This window comes from Sinocyclocheilus anshuiensis, unplaced genomic scaffold (genome assembly GCF_001515605.1).
Source record: "Sinocyclocheilus anshuiensis isolate Anshui unplaced genomic scaffold, SAMN03320099.WGS_v1.1 scaffold1296, whole genome shotgun sequence".
In the NCBI taxonomy this organism is placed as follows: domain Eukaryota; kingdom Metazoa; phylum Chordata; class Actinopteri; order Cypriniformes; family Cyprinidae; genus Sinocyclocheilus; species Sinocyclocheilus anshuiensis.
This window is the reverse complement of record NW_015542415.1, coordinates 314,918-329,064: the sequence shown is the minus strand read 5'-3', so window position 1 is coordinate 329,064 and position 14,147 is coordinate 314,918. Positions and strand designations below refer to the sequence as shown.

The 14,147-nt window shown below is 38.6% G+C and overlaps 1 protein-coding gene across 1 annotated transcript in view; it reads left to right on the top strand.

The window, feature by feature from the left end:
* LOC107693432 (leucine-rich repeat and calponin homology domain-containing protein 2-like) overlaps positions 1-14,147 on the top strand; it is a 39,543-nt gene that overhangs the window by 20,942 nt on the left and 4,454 nt on the right. Inside the window, exons 2-6 of the mRNA XM_016492825.1 lie at positions 7,305-7,449; positions 9,015-9,141; positions 9,238-9,343; positions 9,531-9,667; positions 12,244-12,374. Of these exons, the coding sequence (XP_016348311.1) occupies positions 7,305-7,449; positions 9,015-9,141; positions 9,238-9,343; positions 9,531-9,667; positions 12,244-12,374 (646 nt within the window). The remainder of the gene's footprint in view (positions 1-7,304; positions 7,450-9,014; positions 9,142-9,237; positions 9,344-9,530; positions 9,668-12,243; positions 12,375-14,147) is intronic.

Below are 14,147 nucleotides of genomic sequence, written 5' to 3'. Positions count from 1 at the left end.
TCTTCTTTTTTATTATTTTGGCCTTGATCCCTCCTGAAGATTCACGCTTCCTGTTATATGATACTTTGTGAATTAAAAGCTTATTGTTTGATTTACTCTCGCTCCGTTGTGTTTCCATGTGTGAGCTGGGACAGGAGAGGGGCTGCTGCTTTCAGTCTGCAGGTGGGTGCAAGTGCCAAATGGTGCTGGCGCGGTGCTGACGCAGGCCGATGATGCTGGTATCGAACATCCAGTGAGCTACTTTTCAAAGAAGTTCAATAGATGTCAGAAGAACTATAGTACCATAGAGAAGGAAGATTTATTGTTGGCTATTCAGCACTTCGAGGTATACTTGAGTTCTGGTGATTGCATTGTGGTGCACAATGATCACAACCCTCTGATATTTCTCGCCCGCATGTCTAACACTAATCAACGTCTCATGAGATGGGCACTCTTTTTGCAAGAGTTTAATTTAGACATCCGGTACAAGAAAGGTACAGATAATATTGTAGCCGATGCACTGTCAAGGGTTCATACTGATGATGATCAAAATGCCTGCTGAAAAGTGCATGGGTTGTATGAATGTATTCTGTTTTTTTTTGTTTGTTTGTTTTGTTTCCTTTTACTACAAATCGGGTTTTGTAGTTAAGGGTGGGGGTGTTACATCCTCCGGACATAAGTGTTTTTATTGTTTATTCTGATTGGTCAATATGCAGAGATGTTCTATGCATTGTGCCGTTTCCCATCTCTCTCTCTCTTTCTCCCTTTCACTCTGCGCAGTGTTGATTGGACGCAGCTGCAGCTGATTTACTTGGATGAGTGAGAGTGGTTAAAAGCTGAGAAGTAAGAGGAGCATTAGGAGCACTGAGCCCGAGCATTAGGAGCACTGAGCCCGAGCGAGCGTGAGCGTTGTACGCATTGGGCGCGAGCAGAGCAGGGAGAGAGCGCGTGTGGAGAGCGGCGTGCTGAGCTCTGCGGTGTTGGTCGTTGCCGTTACTGCCCACCGTCTCCTGCCCCAGACATTCAACGCACCTGTGGTCTTGTGATAGGTGACGGGTTGCTGTCATTCTGAGTGAGAGTCTTTCGTTCCGGTGTTATTAATTTGTGTTTGTTTCGGAAGCCGTAGGGAGGAGGTTGCCATTTACTTTATGATCCCTCGTTATCTCCTGTTTATTGACAGCTAGGGAGTAAGGGGAGAGTATTGTATTTTGTTTGGGTTTTGATTTGTTAGGTAAGTTACTGTCTAATTAATGTTTTAGTTAGTTCTTCTTTTGTTTGTTATTTTGGCCTTGACCCCTCCTGAAGATTCACGCTTCCTGTTATATGATACTTTGTGAATTAAAAGCTTATTATTTGATTTACTCTCGCTCCGTTGTGTTTCTGTGTGTGAGCTGGGACTGTGTTACGTCCTCCGGACATAAGTGTTTTTATTGTTTATTCTGATTGGTCAATGTGCAGAGATGTTCTATGCATTGTGCTGTTTCCCGTCTCTCTCTCTCTCTTTTTCCCTTTCACTCTGCGCAGTGTTGATTGGACGCAGCTGCAGCTGATTTACGTGGATGAGTGAGAGTGGTTAAAAGCTGAGAAGGAAGAGGAGCATGAGGAGCACTGAGCCCGAGCATTGTACGCATTGGGCGCGAGCAGAGCAGGGCGAGACAGAGCGGCGTGCTGAGCTCTGCGGTGTTGGTCGTTGCCGTTACTGCCCACCGTCTCCTGCCCCAGACATTCAATGCACCTGTGGTCTTGTGATAGGTGACGGGTTGCTGCCATTCTGAGTGAGAGTCTTTTGTTCCGGTGTTATTAATTTGTGTTTGTTTCGGAAGCCGTAGGGAGGAGGTTGCCATTTACTTTATGATCCCTCGTTATCTCCTGTTTATTGACAGCTAGGGAGTAAGGGGAGAGTATTGTATTTTGTTTGGGTTTTGATTTGTTAGGTAAGTTACTGTCTAATGTTTTAGTTAGTTCTTCTTTTGTTTGTTATTTTGGCCTTGACCCCTCCTGAAGATTCACGCTTCCTGTTATATGATACTTTGTGAATTAAAAGCTTATTATTTGATTTACTCTTGCTCCGTTGTGTTTCTGTGTGTGAGCTGGGACAGGAGAGGGGTGGGTATTGTTGCTCAATTATCCTCATTTTAAATTACTTGTTCGCTATCCCGAACCCTAGACTGGGGAGAATGTAACAGTATGTAAAAAAGTGACAGGACTGAAACATATACTTTGTTTTTTTATATGTTTTATACTTTGAATTAGCCTAGACGTCTAGGCTATATTTAGACGTCTAATAGACGTCTTTTAAACGCAAAATTGCTTGCTGGGTAAAGAGCGGGACATTCTTGATATTAAAAAGACAGACAGTATTAAAAACTCAAAGCCGCGAAACAGAACTCAATCCGCTTCTGACTGGATGTTTTCTGCGCGCGAGGTCCGAGTGGAACACGGACAAGCATAGTAGATTTGTCTTCGGTGGCGCGCCTAAAATTGTAAAAACAGTAAAAGCCATAAACACAGTAAAAGCCCTGCACAATTTTTGACGATTTGGTGCATATTTGTGTATTTTAGTTTCCATGGTCCTAATACCACCTAGGATGCCTCGGGGGTGAGTAAAACACAGCCTATTTTTAATTTTTGGGTGAACTAACCCTTTAAAGGGATAGTTCATCCAAAATGGAAACCCTGTCATCATTTACTCACCCTCATGCTGTTCCAAACCAGTATGACTTTATTTCTTCTGCGAAACACAAAAGAAGGTATTTGCAAAATGTTGGTAACCAAACAGTTTTGGACTTCCATTGTATGGACAAAAAAATGGGGTCTACAGCTTATACTAAACCTCTGTTTCATTTAGTTAAATGTATGATACTGGGCGGTTGAATGAGTGTCCGGATGTAGTCTCGGATGAAAGTCTTGATGGTTTGTGGTGGAATTGCGATCACGAAGAGCATGTCATGGATGTGAGGCCTTTTAATTTGTGGCAAGGTCACACCTCCAGGGGGTCAGTGAGCCAATGGTAACTTAAACTTTTGGAGGGAAAGTTTACGACCCTTTGTTTGAAAGCTGGCTCATTTGCATGATCAGAGTGGGCAGGCAGTTTGTCCCTTATACTCTGATTGATATAACGAGCATACAGTGAATGTTATGAGGACATGGTATGCACCAGTGGATGGTGGACTAAACAAGGGTTATTTTGATATCAAAAGTGGCACCAATAGGGTTACATCATGTAATAATTCTATCATAAAGCATGCATAAAACAGTATGCAATAGAAAAGACAATACAAGAACAGTAATAATACACACAATGACCTGGGGATGTGAATGTTCATTCATAGAAGGGTTTGTCTGTGAATTACTGAAATAAGTCCTTTTCTGTAGGCAGTATGTGTCTGTTTCACAGTGAATTAAGTGAGAGTACAACTCGGAATTCCATGGGGCCACAAAAGTTATTTTATCTGGCTGAGGTATCCTGGCTGCCATGGTAACCAGTGTCCTGGGGGGTCGTTCACAGCTATGTTCCCTCTAAGCTGCACACACTTCAGACCGCGCTAAAGAAGTAATATGCCGCGCAAAGGACAGGTGCAGAAATGAGTTGGGGAAGCCATTTGATTGAGTTCTAGTAAATGCAAAATAATTGCAATGCTCGGACAAACCGCTGTAGAGTTGGTGTCGCAATAGAACTGGTGAATGCGGTTTGCAGGTTTCATAGAAAGAGAATGATGTGCGCCAAATGAGTCGCCGTAGAAATCGAATATTTTAGTAGTTGCAGACGAAATAGCTCAACACGAGAGCTAATGCAAACGCAGTGACATAAATAAAATATTATTTAGTGAAATAAAATATCATCATGTTTTAAAGAAGAGTGGCTTGATTAAGTGGTGGAAATAGCGGATGATGGGCACAATTCATGAGCAATAACTGCTTCATTTTTTCATATTATATTATATTATAATAAAGAATTGAAACTTCTGCATGAGTTTTTACATGATTTTTTAAAAAGAATTTCTTGGTAAGTAACACAGCAATGTAAAAATGTTTTCTCAGGAAACCTAAAATGTGCATCAATTAGTTACATCAAGAGTCAAATAAAATATAAATAGCACATTCAAGTTAAAAGTTTCACACTTTTTTGTGTGTGCGCTGTACAGGTCTGATATACATAAAGTTTTTGCTCAGGTGGCAGAAATGTCCGCCCATAGAGAAATGTTTTGCTCAGCAAGAAAAAAATTAGAGGGAACATTGGTTCACAGACATCCCGGCACCCAGCCCGATTGTTGGGTGAGGGGTCTGTTGGATTATTTGTTAAATATAACAAATAATAATGTGTCTGATTTGTCCATATGTTACAGAAATGTGTGAATAATGTTGATAATGTACGACCTTGTTGTTGACATGCAACTGTATTGAAGCCCAGCTGCTGAACTAACATGAGCATGCTCCACCTGCTCTGCTCTCTTATCAGCCTACTGAAGGTTGTTCAAGAGGAATGTCTGAGGTGGAGTCAGCACAGTTTGGGTTTGTAACAGTTGCCAGGCAACACTGCTTCAGTCTGTAATAGTTGCCAGCATAGATATTTATAGGTAGATTCCACATTCGACCTCTCCCGACACTTTGACGCGTCCGCCATCTTGGAACTGTCTATATGTGGTCACTCACAATAAAAATCAATGAGTTTCAAGATGCATTGTTCAGCATCTGGTTGTAAAAGCTACCTAAATTTAAATCAACTTTCACAGGTAAGAATGTGTTGGTTTGGGTTTTTAATATGTATTAACTCAATATTACAGGTTTTTAAACTAAAGTACCATTTAAATGCCTTGTTAGCTAACAGCTTCATCTTGTTGTATTGTCTTAGTTTAGCAAAAGCATCTTCCGAAGTCTCCTGAAGATATGGATAATAGGGCTGGGTCTGAATACCATTTTTTTGAGCTTCGAAGCTTCTGTAGAAATCAACACCGAATATTCGAAGCTTCGGAGGGAGGGGGCTGAACATATTATTCTCTCAACACGTGTCTACACCGGATGCCGCGCCGCGACAAAATACATGCTGTCTACACTGGATGCGGCGCGGCGTGGCGCAACAAATTCCCGACAGTAAACTGCTGCTGCATTCTATTTATTTACTGACACAAATTTCAAATGATTTTCAACGGTCGCTTCGTCGCGTCCAGTGTAGACAGACTTTAACTGTTGCTGGTGTGTTGCTGCGGACCCAAGGGAGTGCAGTGTCGCATTTTGGTGCAATATGGACACGCCACACGTTCAGAATTAATCAACTTTTAATAAACTACTGAACAGCGCGAGCCGGAAGCGGCATGCCTCAAGCCGGCAGGGTTTATATGCTCCGAGAACGGACACTGCACTACTGATGCAAAACACACAGGTCTGTTAAGAGCAATACTTTTAATATAGACAAATTATTATTAGGCTGGGCTTCTGTACTTTTTTTTATGACTGCCGTATTCGCAAGTATTTTCCAAGCAAATTAAGTGCACGTTTTTATCATGTGTATAATTACTGATTAACATGGCGGATAAAAGCAGCTCGTTTTTCTACACCAACAATATACTATAGACGTAGCCTACTACTTACAGAACTCAGGTGATTTTTCAAACTTGATGTGCTGTTGTGGTAGGCCAGTTTCAAATCGCATATTCTGCACACTGCCTTTTTCTTGTCCTCACTCAACTTAAAGTGCTCCCACACAGCTGAGGTCTTGGGCATTTTTGTCTTCTCTTCCAGATGAACTGAATCATGACGTTCATGACGTTCACTCATGGGCGATTCATATTCAATATGAGAATGAGAATGAGAACCGTGCCAGGTGTTCGAAAAAAAAAAAAAGAATATTCGAATCTCAAAATTGAAAATCGAATGCCAACCCACCGAACGAATATTCGAATAATCGAATATTCTGGTCCAGCCCTAATGGATAAAAATTTGTGTATAACTACAGTTGCAGTGCAGATGCAACGGCATTGCTCTCGAGTGCTCACGGACCGGCTTTGACATTCTAATATGGCGGATGGCTTACGTATAGCGGCCCATAGAAACAGCTGCTAATAGGGCATCTATCTATACATATCTATGGTTGCCAGGCAGCACAGCTTCAGGTTGGCAACCTCAGCTGCACACAGTCAAATATGTTTTTTTTTCTCTGCTCAAGTCTCATTGGCTGAGAAGTGCCAAGTCCATAAAAGTTATTTGCTGGCATTTGGCCTCAAACTTCTGAAAGATGTGATATCTAATGTGCTCAAAAGGTCTCTAAAATGAAATCAATCCCTTTCTGTTTGTCTTACTGCTTTTTCTGTCTGCTTTGACATAGCTACATTATTTTATATTTCTCTCACATACACTCTTTCTCTTTTCAAAGAGGATATAAATGATAGAGGAAGTTGACATGACTTTTCTTCTGCATGCATGTCTGCTCCCATGGCAACACTATGGTAATGATAACTCAGTTCTAATTGGTTGAAGCTTGAGATTGATGTCGATTTGAGGATGAGGGCTGATATTTCATGCAGTTCTTTTTTCTTCCAGTCAAAATGGTCCCAATGTGAAGCCAAAGTAAGATCAACCACTGAGTTACACACATTGGTTTGTGAATGAATCAGTGGTTTTGAACAAATCAGTGGAGAATAATTCGTCACTTATTGCCACCTACTGGCATAACGACAGCAGGAAGAGTCACTGAAAAACCCCAGACTGACAGTCTGTTTCGAACATGCAAACACAGTCAAGTACAGTGACACATACAAAGAAACCTCCCAGTGCTGTTGAACTGTATATCAGCTCGACCAATCAGATTCAAGGACTAGAACTAACTGTTGTGTAGTTGCATTTAAATACACATTTGCTCAATGTAAAACACAACATGGGGTTGTGTGGTCACATTCCCCACGTTTTCATGTCATTTCATTGTCTTCAATCTCAGTTTTAATATTAGGTGTCACATAAGCAAAGCTAGTGACAGAGCTCTTCTCACTGCATCTGAATGATATGTACTGCCTTAACAAATCAATAACCCCCCCCCCCCCCATTCGCTCTTTCTCTCTTGTTCTGTGTGTGTGTGTTACACTGCTGCTTTGTCAATGTCTGATAAGGTGAAACTCCTATAGATCAGACTAATCAACCAGTTAATTATCCAATAACTCAATTATTTTCTCTTGTAGACAGTAGTTCTGAGTAACAGGGCTTCAAACTTTTTGTTTGGATGTGTGGTACACTAGCATGCATAATTAGTTTGTAAATATGTGTCTCTGTATCTTTCTATTGATCTCATCTGGTGTGTTAAACTGACTTATCTGATTTATCTTTTTTCTTTATAGACTTCTCGAAAAACCATTTTTGTGAAATCCCTCCAGAAGTTTGTACGTTTGCGCCACTGGAGTCATTAAACCTCTACCACAACTGCATAAAGGTGGTTCCAGAGACCATTATCAACCTACAGATGCTCACCTACCTGAACATCAGGTAATACCCACACTATTGTCACGCCCCTGGACTCTATCTGTGTGTTTTTCCCCCTCCATGTGCCTGCGCTGACCTAGTTTTCCCATGTGTTTGATTGTTTATTGCTCCCAGGTGTGTCTCGTGAAGTCAAGTGTATTTAATGTGAGTTCGGTTCCTAGTTTCTTTGTCCAGTATTGTTCGTCCTTCCCCGCTACGTGAGTGTTCCTGGTTCCATGGATGTTAATTAAAGTTTGTTTGTTTGAAGTCTACGCCACGTCTCCTTGTTCCTCACTCCGAGCTCCTCACAGTAGCGTATCGTGACAACTATGATGTCTTTGTCTGTTAACTCACTTTGACATCTCATTATACTGATCTATTTCTAAGACTACATTGGCCTCTGGCTTCCATACCAACTATCATTGTTCAAGCTGTAAAAAAAAAATTATTTTAACTGCATTTAAATGTATCGTGGACTCATAGAAATGGATTTAAATCAAGTAGTTTTAAACCCTGATTGAACACTGGCAATTTGGTGAAAAATACACCATTGTTCTAATGTTTTATTTAATCAAAAATACAGTAAAAACAATAACATTGTCAAATATTATTACAATGTAAATATTACCATTTAAGCATGTTTGACTTCAAGGTTTTTTGAAGACAATAAATACATTACATAATGTTACAAAAGTTTTCTATTTAAAATAAATGCTGTTTTTTGGAACTTTCTTGTCACAGTTCGAAAGAGGCGAAGACTCAAGTGCAGGCAGATGGGGTGTCTTTATTTATAACTCCCAAAAATAAACCATAAACACAACTGAAACCACCCCGAAGGGGAAAAAGCCAGAGTAACATAAAAGCTCACCACGAGACATAAACTGAGCACAGGGCAGCCACAATTCAAAGGCATGATCCGACACCTATGTGAGACAAACGAGCCCAGAACAGAAAACACAGGGAGCTTATAAGGGAGAGGCAATCAGGTAAACAGCTGGGACAAATAATTCAATAATAAGGTAATGAGAGAACAGGTGAGTGGAGTGAAGGTAAAGGAGTCCGGGAGGATGGGAAATGGCGACCTCTGGTGGTGAGAGGGAGAAACACCAGACGTCAGACCCTGACATTTCTATTCATCACAGAATTCTGAAAGGTTTCCACAAAAATGTTAAGCAGCACAACTGTTTTCAACATTGATAATAATAGTAAATGTTTCTTGAGCAGCAAATCAGCATATTAGAATGATTTCTGAAGGATCATGTGACACTGAAGGCTGGAGTAATGATGCTGAAAATTCAGCTTTGTCATCACAGGAATAAATGACATTTTAAAATATTTTCAAATTGAAAACAGTTATTTTAAATATTGTAATGATATTTCACAATACTACTGTTTTTACTATATTTTTGATCAGATAAATGCAGCCTTGGTCAACATGAGAGACACGAGTCCTTTGCAGAATGGTAGTTGCTATCATCCAGCAACTGTAAGGGGTTTAATTGATTTCAGTTGTTCTGTGGGTTCTCTCATTAGAGAAAATGATAGAGGATGAAATGTGTATTTATTGAATCCAATCCTTGTGTTTTCAGTCGAAATCAGCTGTCCGTTCTCCCCAAGTTTCTCTTCAATCTTCCTCTGAAAGTACTGGTGGTCAGCAACAATAAACTCCCGTCTATTCCTGAAGAGATCGGAAAGGCCAAAGACCTCATGGAATTGGTCAGTGTGTGGAAATACATGCGTGATTGTATTGTATATAATAATGTCTGTGCTTCTGTGATGTTTGTTTACAGTATATGTGTTTCCTATGTTCAGGACATCAGCTGTAATGAGATCCAGGTGCTTCCTGCTCAAATGGGGAAACTCCTCGCATTACGAGAACTTAACATACGAAGAAATTGTCTACAAGTGTTACCAGATGGTATAGACACATACACAACACAGCATCAACAAACACAGTCAACAAAAGCATCAATCAGATAAAACGACAAAATCTTTGCTGTATATACACTGACATTAAGCACATTTAGTGTGTATACTAGCTATGTTAATACCATGAGTTAGGACGGAAATTCCCATTATATATTTCTTTATTTTCTTTCTCACAGAGTTGTCCGATCTGCCGTTGATCAGGTTGGATTTCTCCTGTAATAAAATCACTGAGATTCCCATATCTTACCGCAAACTTAAGCAGTTACAGCACATCATTCTTGACAACAACCCCATGCAGTCTCCTCCTGCCCAGGTGTGCCTGTACTCCTCTGTTGCTGTCTATCTCTTCACATGTATTGAGCTGAAGCTGAAGATTTTTCAATGCTGTTACTGTCTGTTGTTTATTTCTTTTCTGTTGGCGCCATCCAGTGGCTGCCAATGGAAAATCCCTAAAATATCAGGTGTATTGATGCAATAATGATGATAGTGTTTTTCTTTGTTCATATCTCACCTAAGGTGCCACATGAGCCAAGAATAATCCCCTCAAAAAAAAAACAAAAACAAATATATATATATATATATATATACCACACAAACACAAAAAGAGTGCATAACACCTGTGGTCAAATGAATTGCAGTGGAAAAGGCTTTGACTGGGATGCAGTATTACAGTGTTATCAGTGTTACCGTTTCTTTTTGTGTAACTTATAATTTATTTGGAAGATGAATTTAAGTCAATATCATAGTATGGCTTAGTGTGATTATTAAATCACAAAGGCTGCAATTGAATTAAATAAATGTGCTGCAGTTTCAGAGTGCCAAAAAACGCTAAAAAGCTTGATAATTTAATGTTTGAAAAGGAAGAAATTAATATGTAAATTTTGGTATTATAATTGTACAGTTTTACTGTTACTGTTATTTACTGTTACTGTTAAATAATATTTCTATTATTTGATTAAATACAATTTTTTTACAGTATAATATCATTACAATATATTTCTTGATTTATTTAAAATGTTTGATAATAATTACAATAAAAATCATAAAATATTATTTAATGGGTCAAAAACAATGGGGAAAATATTTTTTTGTGTTCGATGAAAGAGGCTTGAGTTGGTTCTTGTAAAGAATATATATAACCAAGTGTGAACACCTAATTTTCCTCCCCAAATAGTTCAGCTCTAAAAGAATGGTCCACACTCAAAAAAAAAAAAACGTTTTTTTTTTTTCAGTATTTTTATTTTCTATGCAGATTCACTACCTACAAAATAACCCCAGAATGATTACACACATTTTCCTGTATTCTTTTCATATCACAATATCCTGAGGGCTACTTAAGAATTTTCTCTATGTAGTTATGTCTATTTTCCTGTAAATCTTTTTTTTTTTCTGTAGAAAAGTAATCACAAGCCCACATTGCCTAGGTGCTGTGTTCACAACTACTGAGCCATCACACTGTGCCCTTGAGCAATGCACTTAGCCCAGGTTACTCCAGTGTTGCTCTGGTTTGAAAGGTACATGGCTCCTGTATATGGCTGTGGGCTGTAAATAAAATAAAAATGTGCAAATGTGATGGTGTGCAGGACTGCGTTGTTCTAGCCTCAGTGTTATCAAAGTACAGTGGTCTGAAAGTTCAGATTTAATCTCATCAGAATATGTTGTCCTTACGTTTTAGGAAACAATAGCTCAGATGCGAGATGTTGAGAAGGTTTTTTTTCCTTCCTACTTTTCATTTTAGTTAAATGTTTTTGACAGAAAATGACAAAATACTGATAAAGATGTTTTTTTTTCGGTCTGTTGATAACAAAAGATCTTTTACAATGGCTCGTCTTGCTGCGACACGCAGATTCGGAGGACAGCCAGTCCTTCCTGTTACTGAAATTATCTACAGAATGTGTAGTTTTCCTTGGAAATTACTTGGCAATACCCCCAGAGAGAAAGTGTGTGCACGTACAGGTAGACACCAGTCTGTGGCTTTGTTGACTTTTATTATTATATATATATCTTATTATTATATTAATGAAACAAACAGATTTCTGTGTGAAATGAACATAAATCCAATCTTAAATAAATTGTTGCATTGCACTGAATGTAAATATTTACATGAGAATGAGAATTGGCTTAACATAATGTCTGTATGTATGCATGTTTATGTATACATATACACTACTGTTCAAAAGTTTGTGGTTGGTGAGATATTGTGGAATATCATTACAATTTAAAATAAATGTTTTATACTGTTAGACAGCAAAAAATAACTTTTTAGTGTCACTTTTGATCAATTTAAAGTAGTTCACTTCCAGAATAAAAATTTCCTGATAATTTACTCACCCTCATGTCATCTAAGATGTTCATGACTTTCTGTCTTCATTCGCAAACAAATTAAGGTTTTTGAGGAAAACATTCCAGGATTGTTCTCTATATAATGGACTTCCAAAGTCCAATTATAGTGAAGGTCCTATAATTGCAGTGCAGCTTCAAAGGACTTTACACGAACCCAACCGAGGAATAAGGGTCTTATCTAGTGAAACGATTGGCCATTTTCTAAAAAACATAAAAATGTATATACTTTTATACATTATATGGAGAAAAATTCTGGAATGTTTTCCTCAAAAACCTTAATTTCTTTGCGACTGAAGAAAGACATGAACATCTTGGATGACATGAGGGTGAGTAAATTATCAGACAATTTTTATTCCAGAAGTGTACTAATCCTTTAATGCATCCTTGCTGAATCAAAGTATTAATTTCTTTAAAATAATTCTAACTAATGGTAGTGTGTCTGTTTATAAGTGGTCTGAAGACTTTTTAGAGAGGCTGTAATCTCTCTGCTGTTTTGTATTGTCCCACCTTGACAGTTCTGTGATTAATTTTCTTCTTTGCTTTCAGGTCTGCCTAAAGGGAAATATCCACATCTTTAAGTATTTAAACCTGCAGGCATGTCGCCTGGATAAAAAACCAGACACACTTGACCTGCCTTCTCTGGGAAAACGCTGCTTGCCTCAGCAGCTGACAGACAGGTACCTACAGCCTTGCCTTTCATTCTCATGTCTATGCCACTTTGTAAGCACACATATATTTTAACAACTATGAGTAACAGCACTTTCAGAGCCCCATCAATCATATTTTTTTAAGTGAACAGGTGTTTACTGCTGCACTGATAATGCACATAAAACTTGCAAAAGCATTTTTAATCTACCATTTGTGGGTAACCGCACACTCCCCTCGTTACCGCACTTTGTATTTCTCCAGTTTTTCGTAATATTTCCTGCGCTAAGTGCTGTCACGTTTGTTTAGAGTTATTAAGGGTTTTTTAGCCTACAGTTATTTGTACACAATCTTTTTTATGCAAAACATTGTATTGAATTATACGGGATGCCGACACAGACAGGAATAAAAACTCTTGTATACAACAGTTGCTTCTAGTCTTCGAATCTGTTTGGTTGAGCAGCATTTCAGGAGTGCTGAAATACAGTCCATCAGCACCGTTTCTATCACTCCTCTTGTTTGTGATTGTCTGTCAGTCTGTGCATTAGTGGTGACGATTTTACAGCGACTCTTTCTGCAGGTTACATTCACTGTAAAAAATGACCGTGAATTTAACGGTAAAAGTCAGTTTCATGTGTGTTACCATGATGGTGTTTAGTGTTTGTGTGAATGACACTGTGCACCTTCTATATATGTTATTATTTAAAAGCTGCTTGTGATAGGCTTTGGTTCATCATGTGACTTTCTCATCACCACCTGCATTTGGTGGTTGTCAGTGTATTACAAAGGTACAAAACAGATTTCAGTACTTCAATAGGATGTACATTATATCTGTTAATGAAATTACGGTATTTAACTGTAAATTTAAGTTAAACCCATAAAACCTAAAACGTTGCTACCGTATTTTTTACGGTAGAATTCCGGCAACCACAGCTGCCGGTTTTTTACCGTAAATTTTACGGATTTTTTTTTACAGTGTTGATATGCCAGTAGGTGGCGACAGCTGACTGTCTTTGTGTTCACCCAACCAATTAGTGAAAAACACCAATTTATTCAGGAAAGAAACAATAGAGTGAGTCATTGAATTATTCATTCAAGTGATTTGTTCAAAAGCACTGATTCATTCACATAAGAAAACAGTGACTGTCTTTTGTGAATGAGTCTTTGAAATATTCAAAGTATTTGTTCAGAAACACTGATTAGTTTCATGAATGAAACATCTCTGCAATGTGTTGCTTGAAGGCATGTACTTTGACATCGGTTGGAACTGTTTTATTGTTGGAAAAACAAATGTACAAATTGTTTAAAATGTTACTCAAATTAATATTAAAGGGGTCATATGACGTTGCTAAAAAGAACATTATTTTGTGTATTTGGTGTAATGAAATGTGTTTATGCGGTTTAAGGTTCAAAAAACATTATTTTCCACATAATGTACATTATTGTTTCTCCTCTATGCCCCGCCTTTCTGAAACGCGTCGATTTTTACAAAGCTCATCGGTCTGAAAAGCGAGGTGTGCTCTGATTGGCCAGCTATCCAGTGCGTTGTGATTGGCCGAATACGTCAAGCATGTGACAGAAATGTTACGCCCCTCACCATACTGTGATGCCGTGTCCAGGCCGGAGAGATGAGACAAAAACATTAAAACCCATTATAAATTAGGCATTTGTCTTTTTACGCGTTGCGTATCGCGCTGAGTAAACATAAAACCATGTCTGCATGTGTGATCGGAGAAATGACGAACAATAAGCGCTACTTTACACTGCTCAAAACTCACGTTTGAATTGTCAGTGGCAAATCCTTT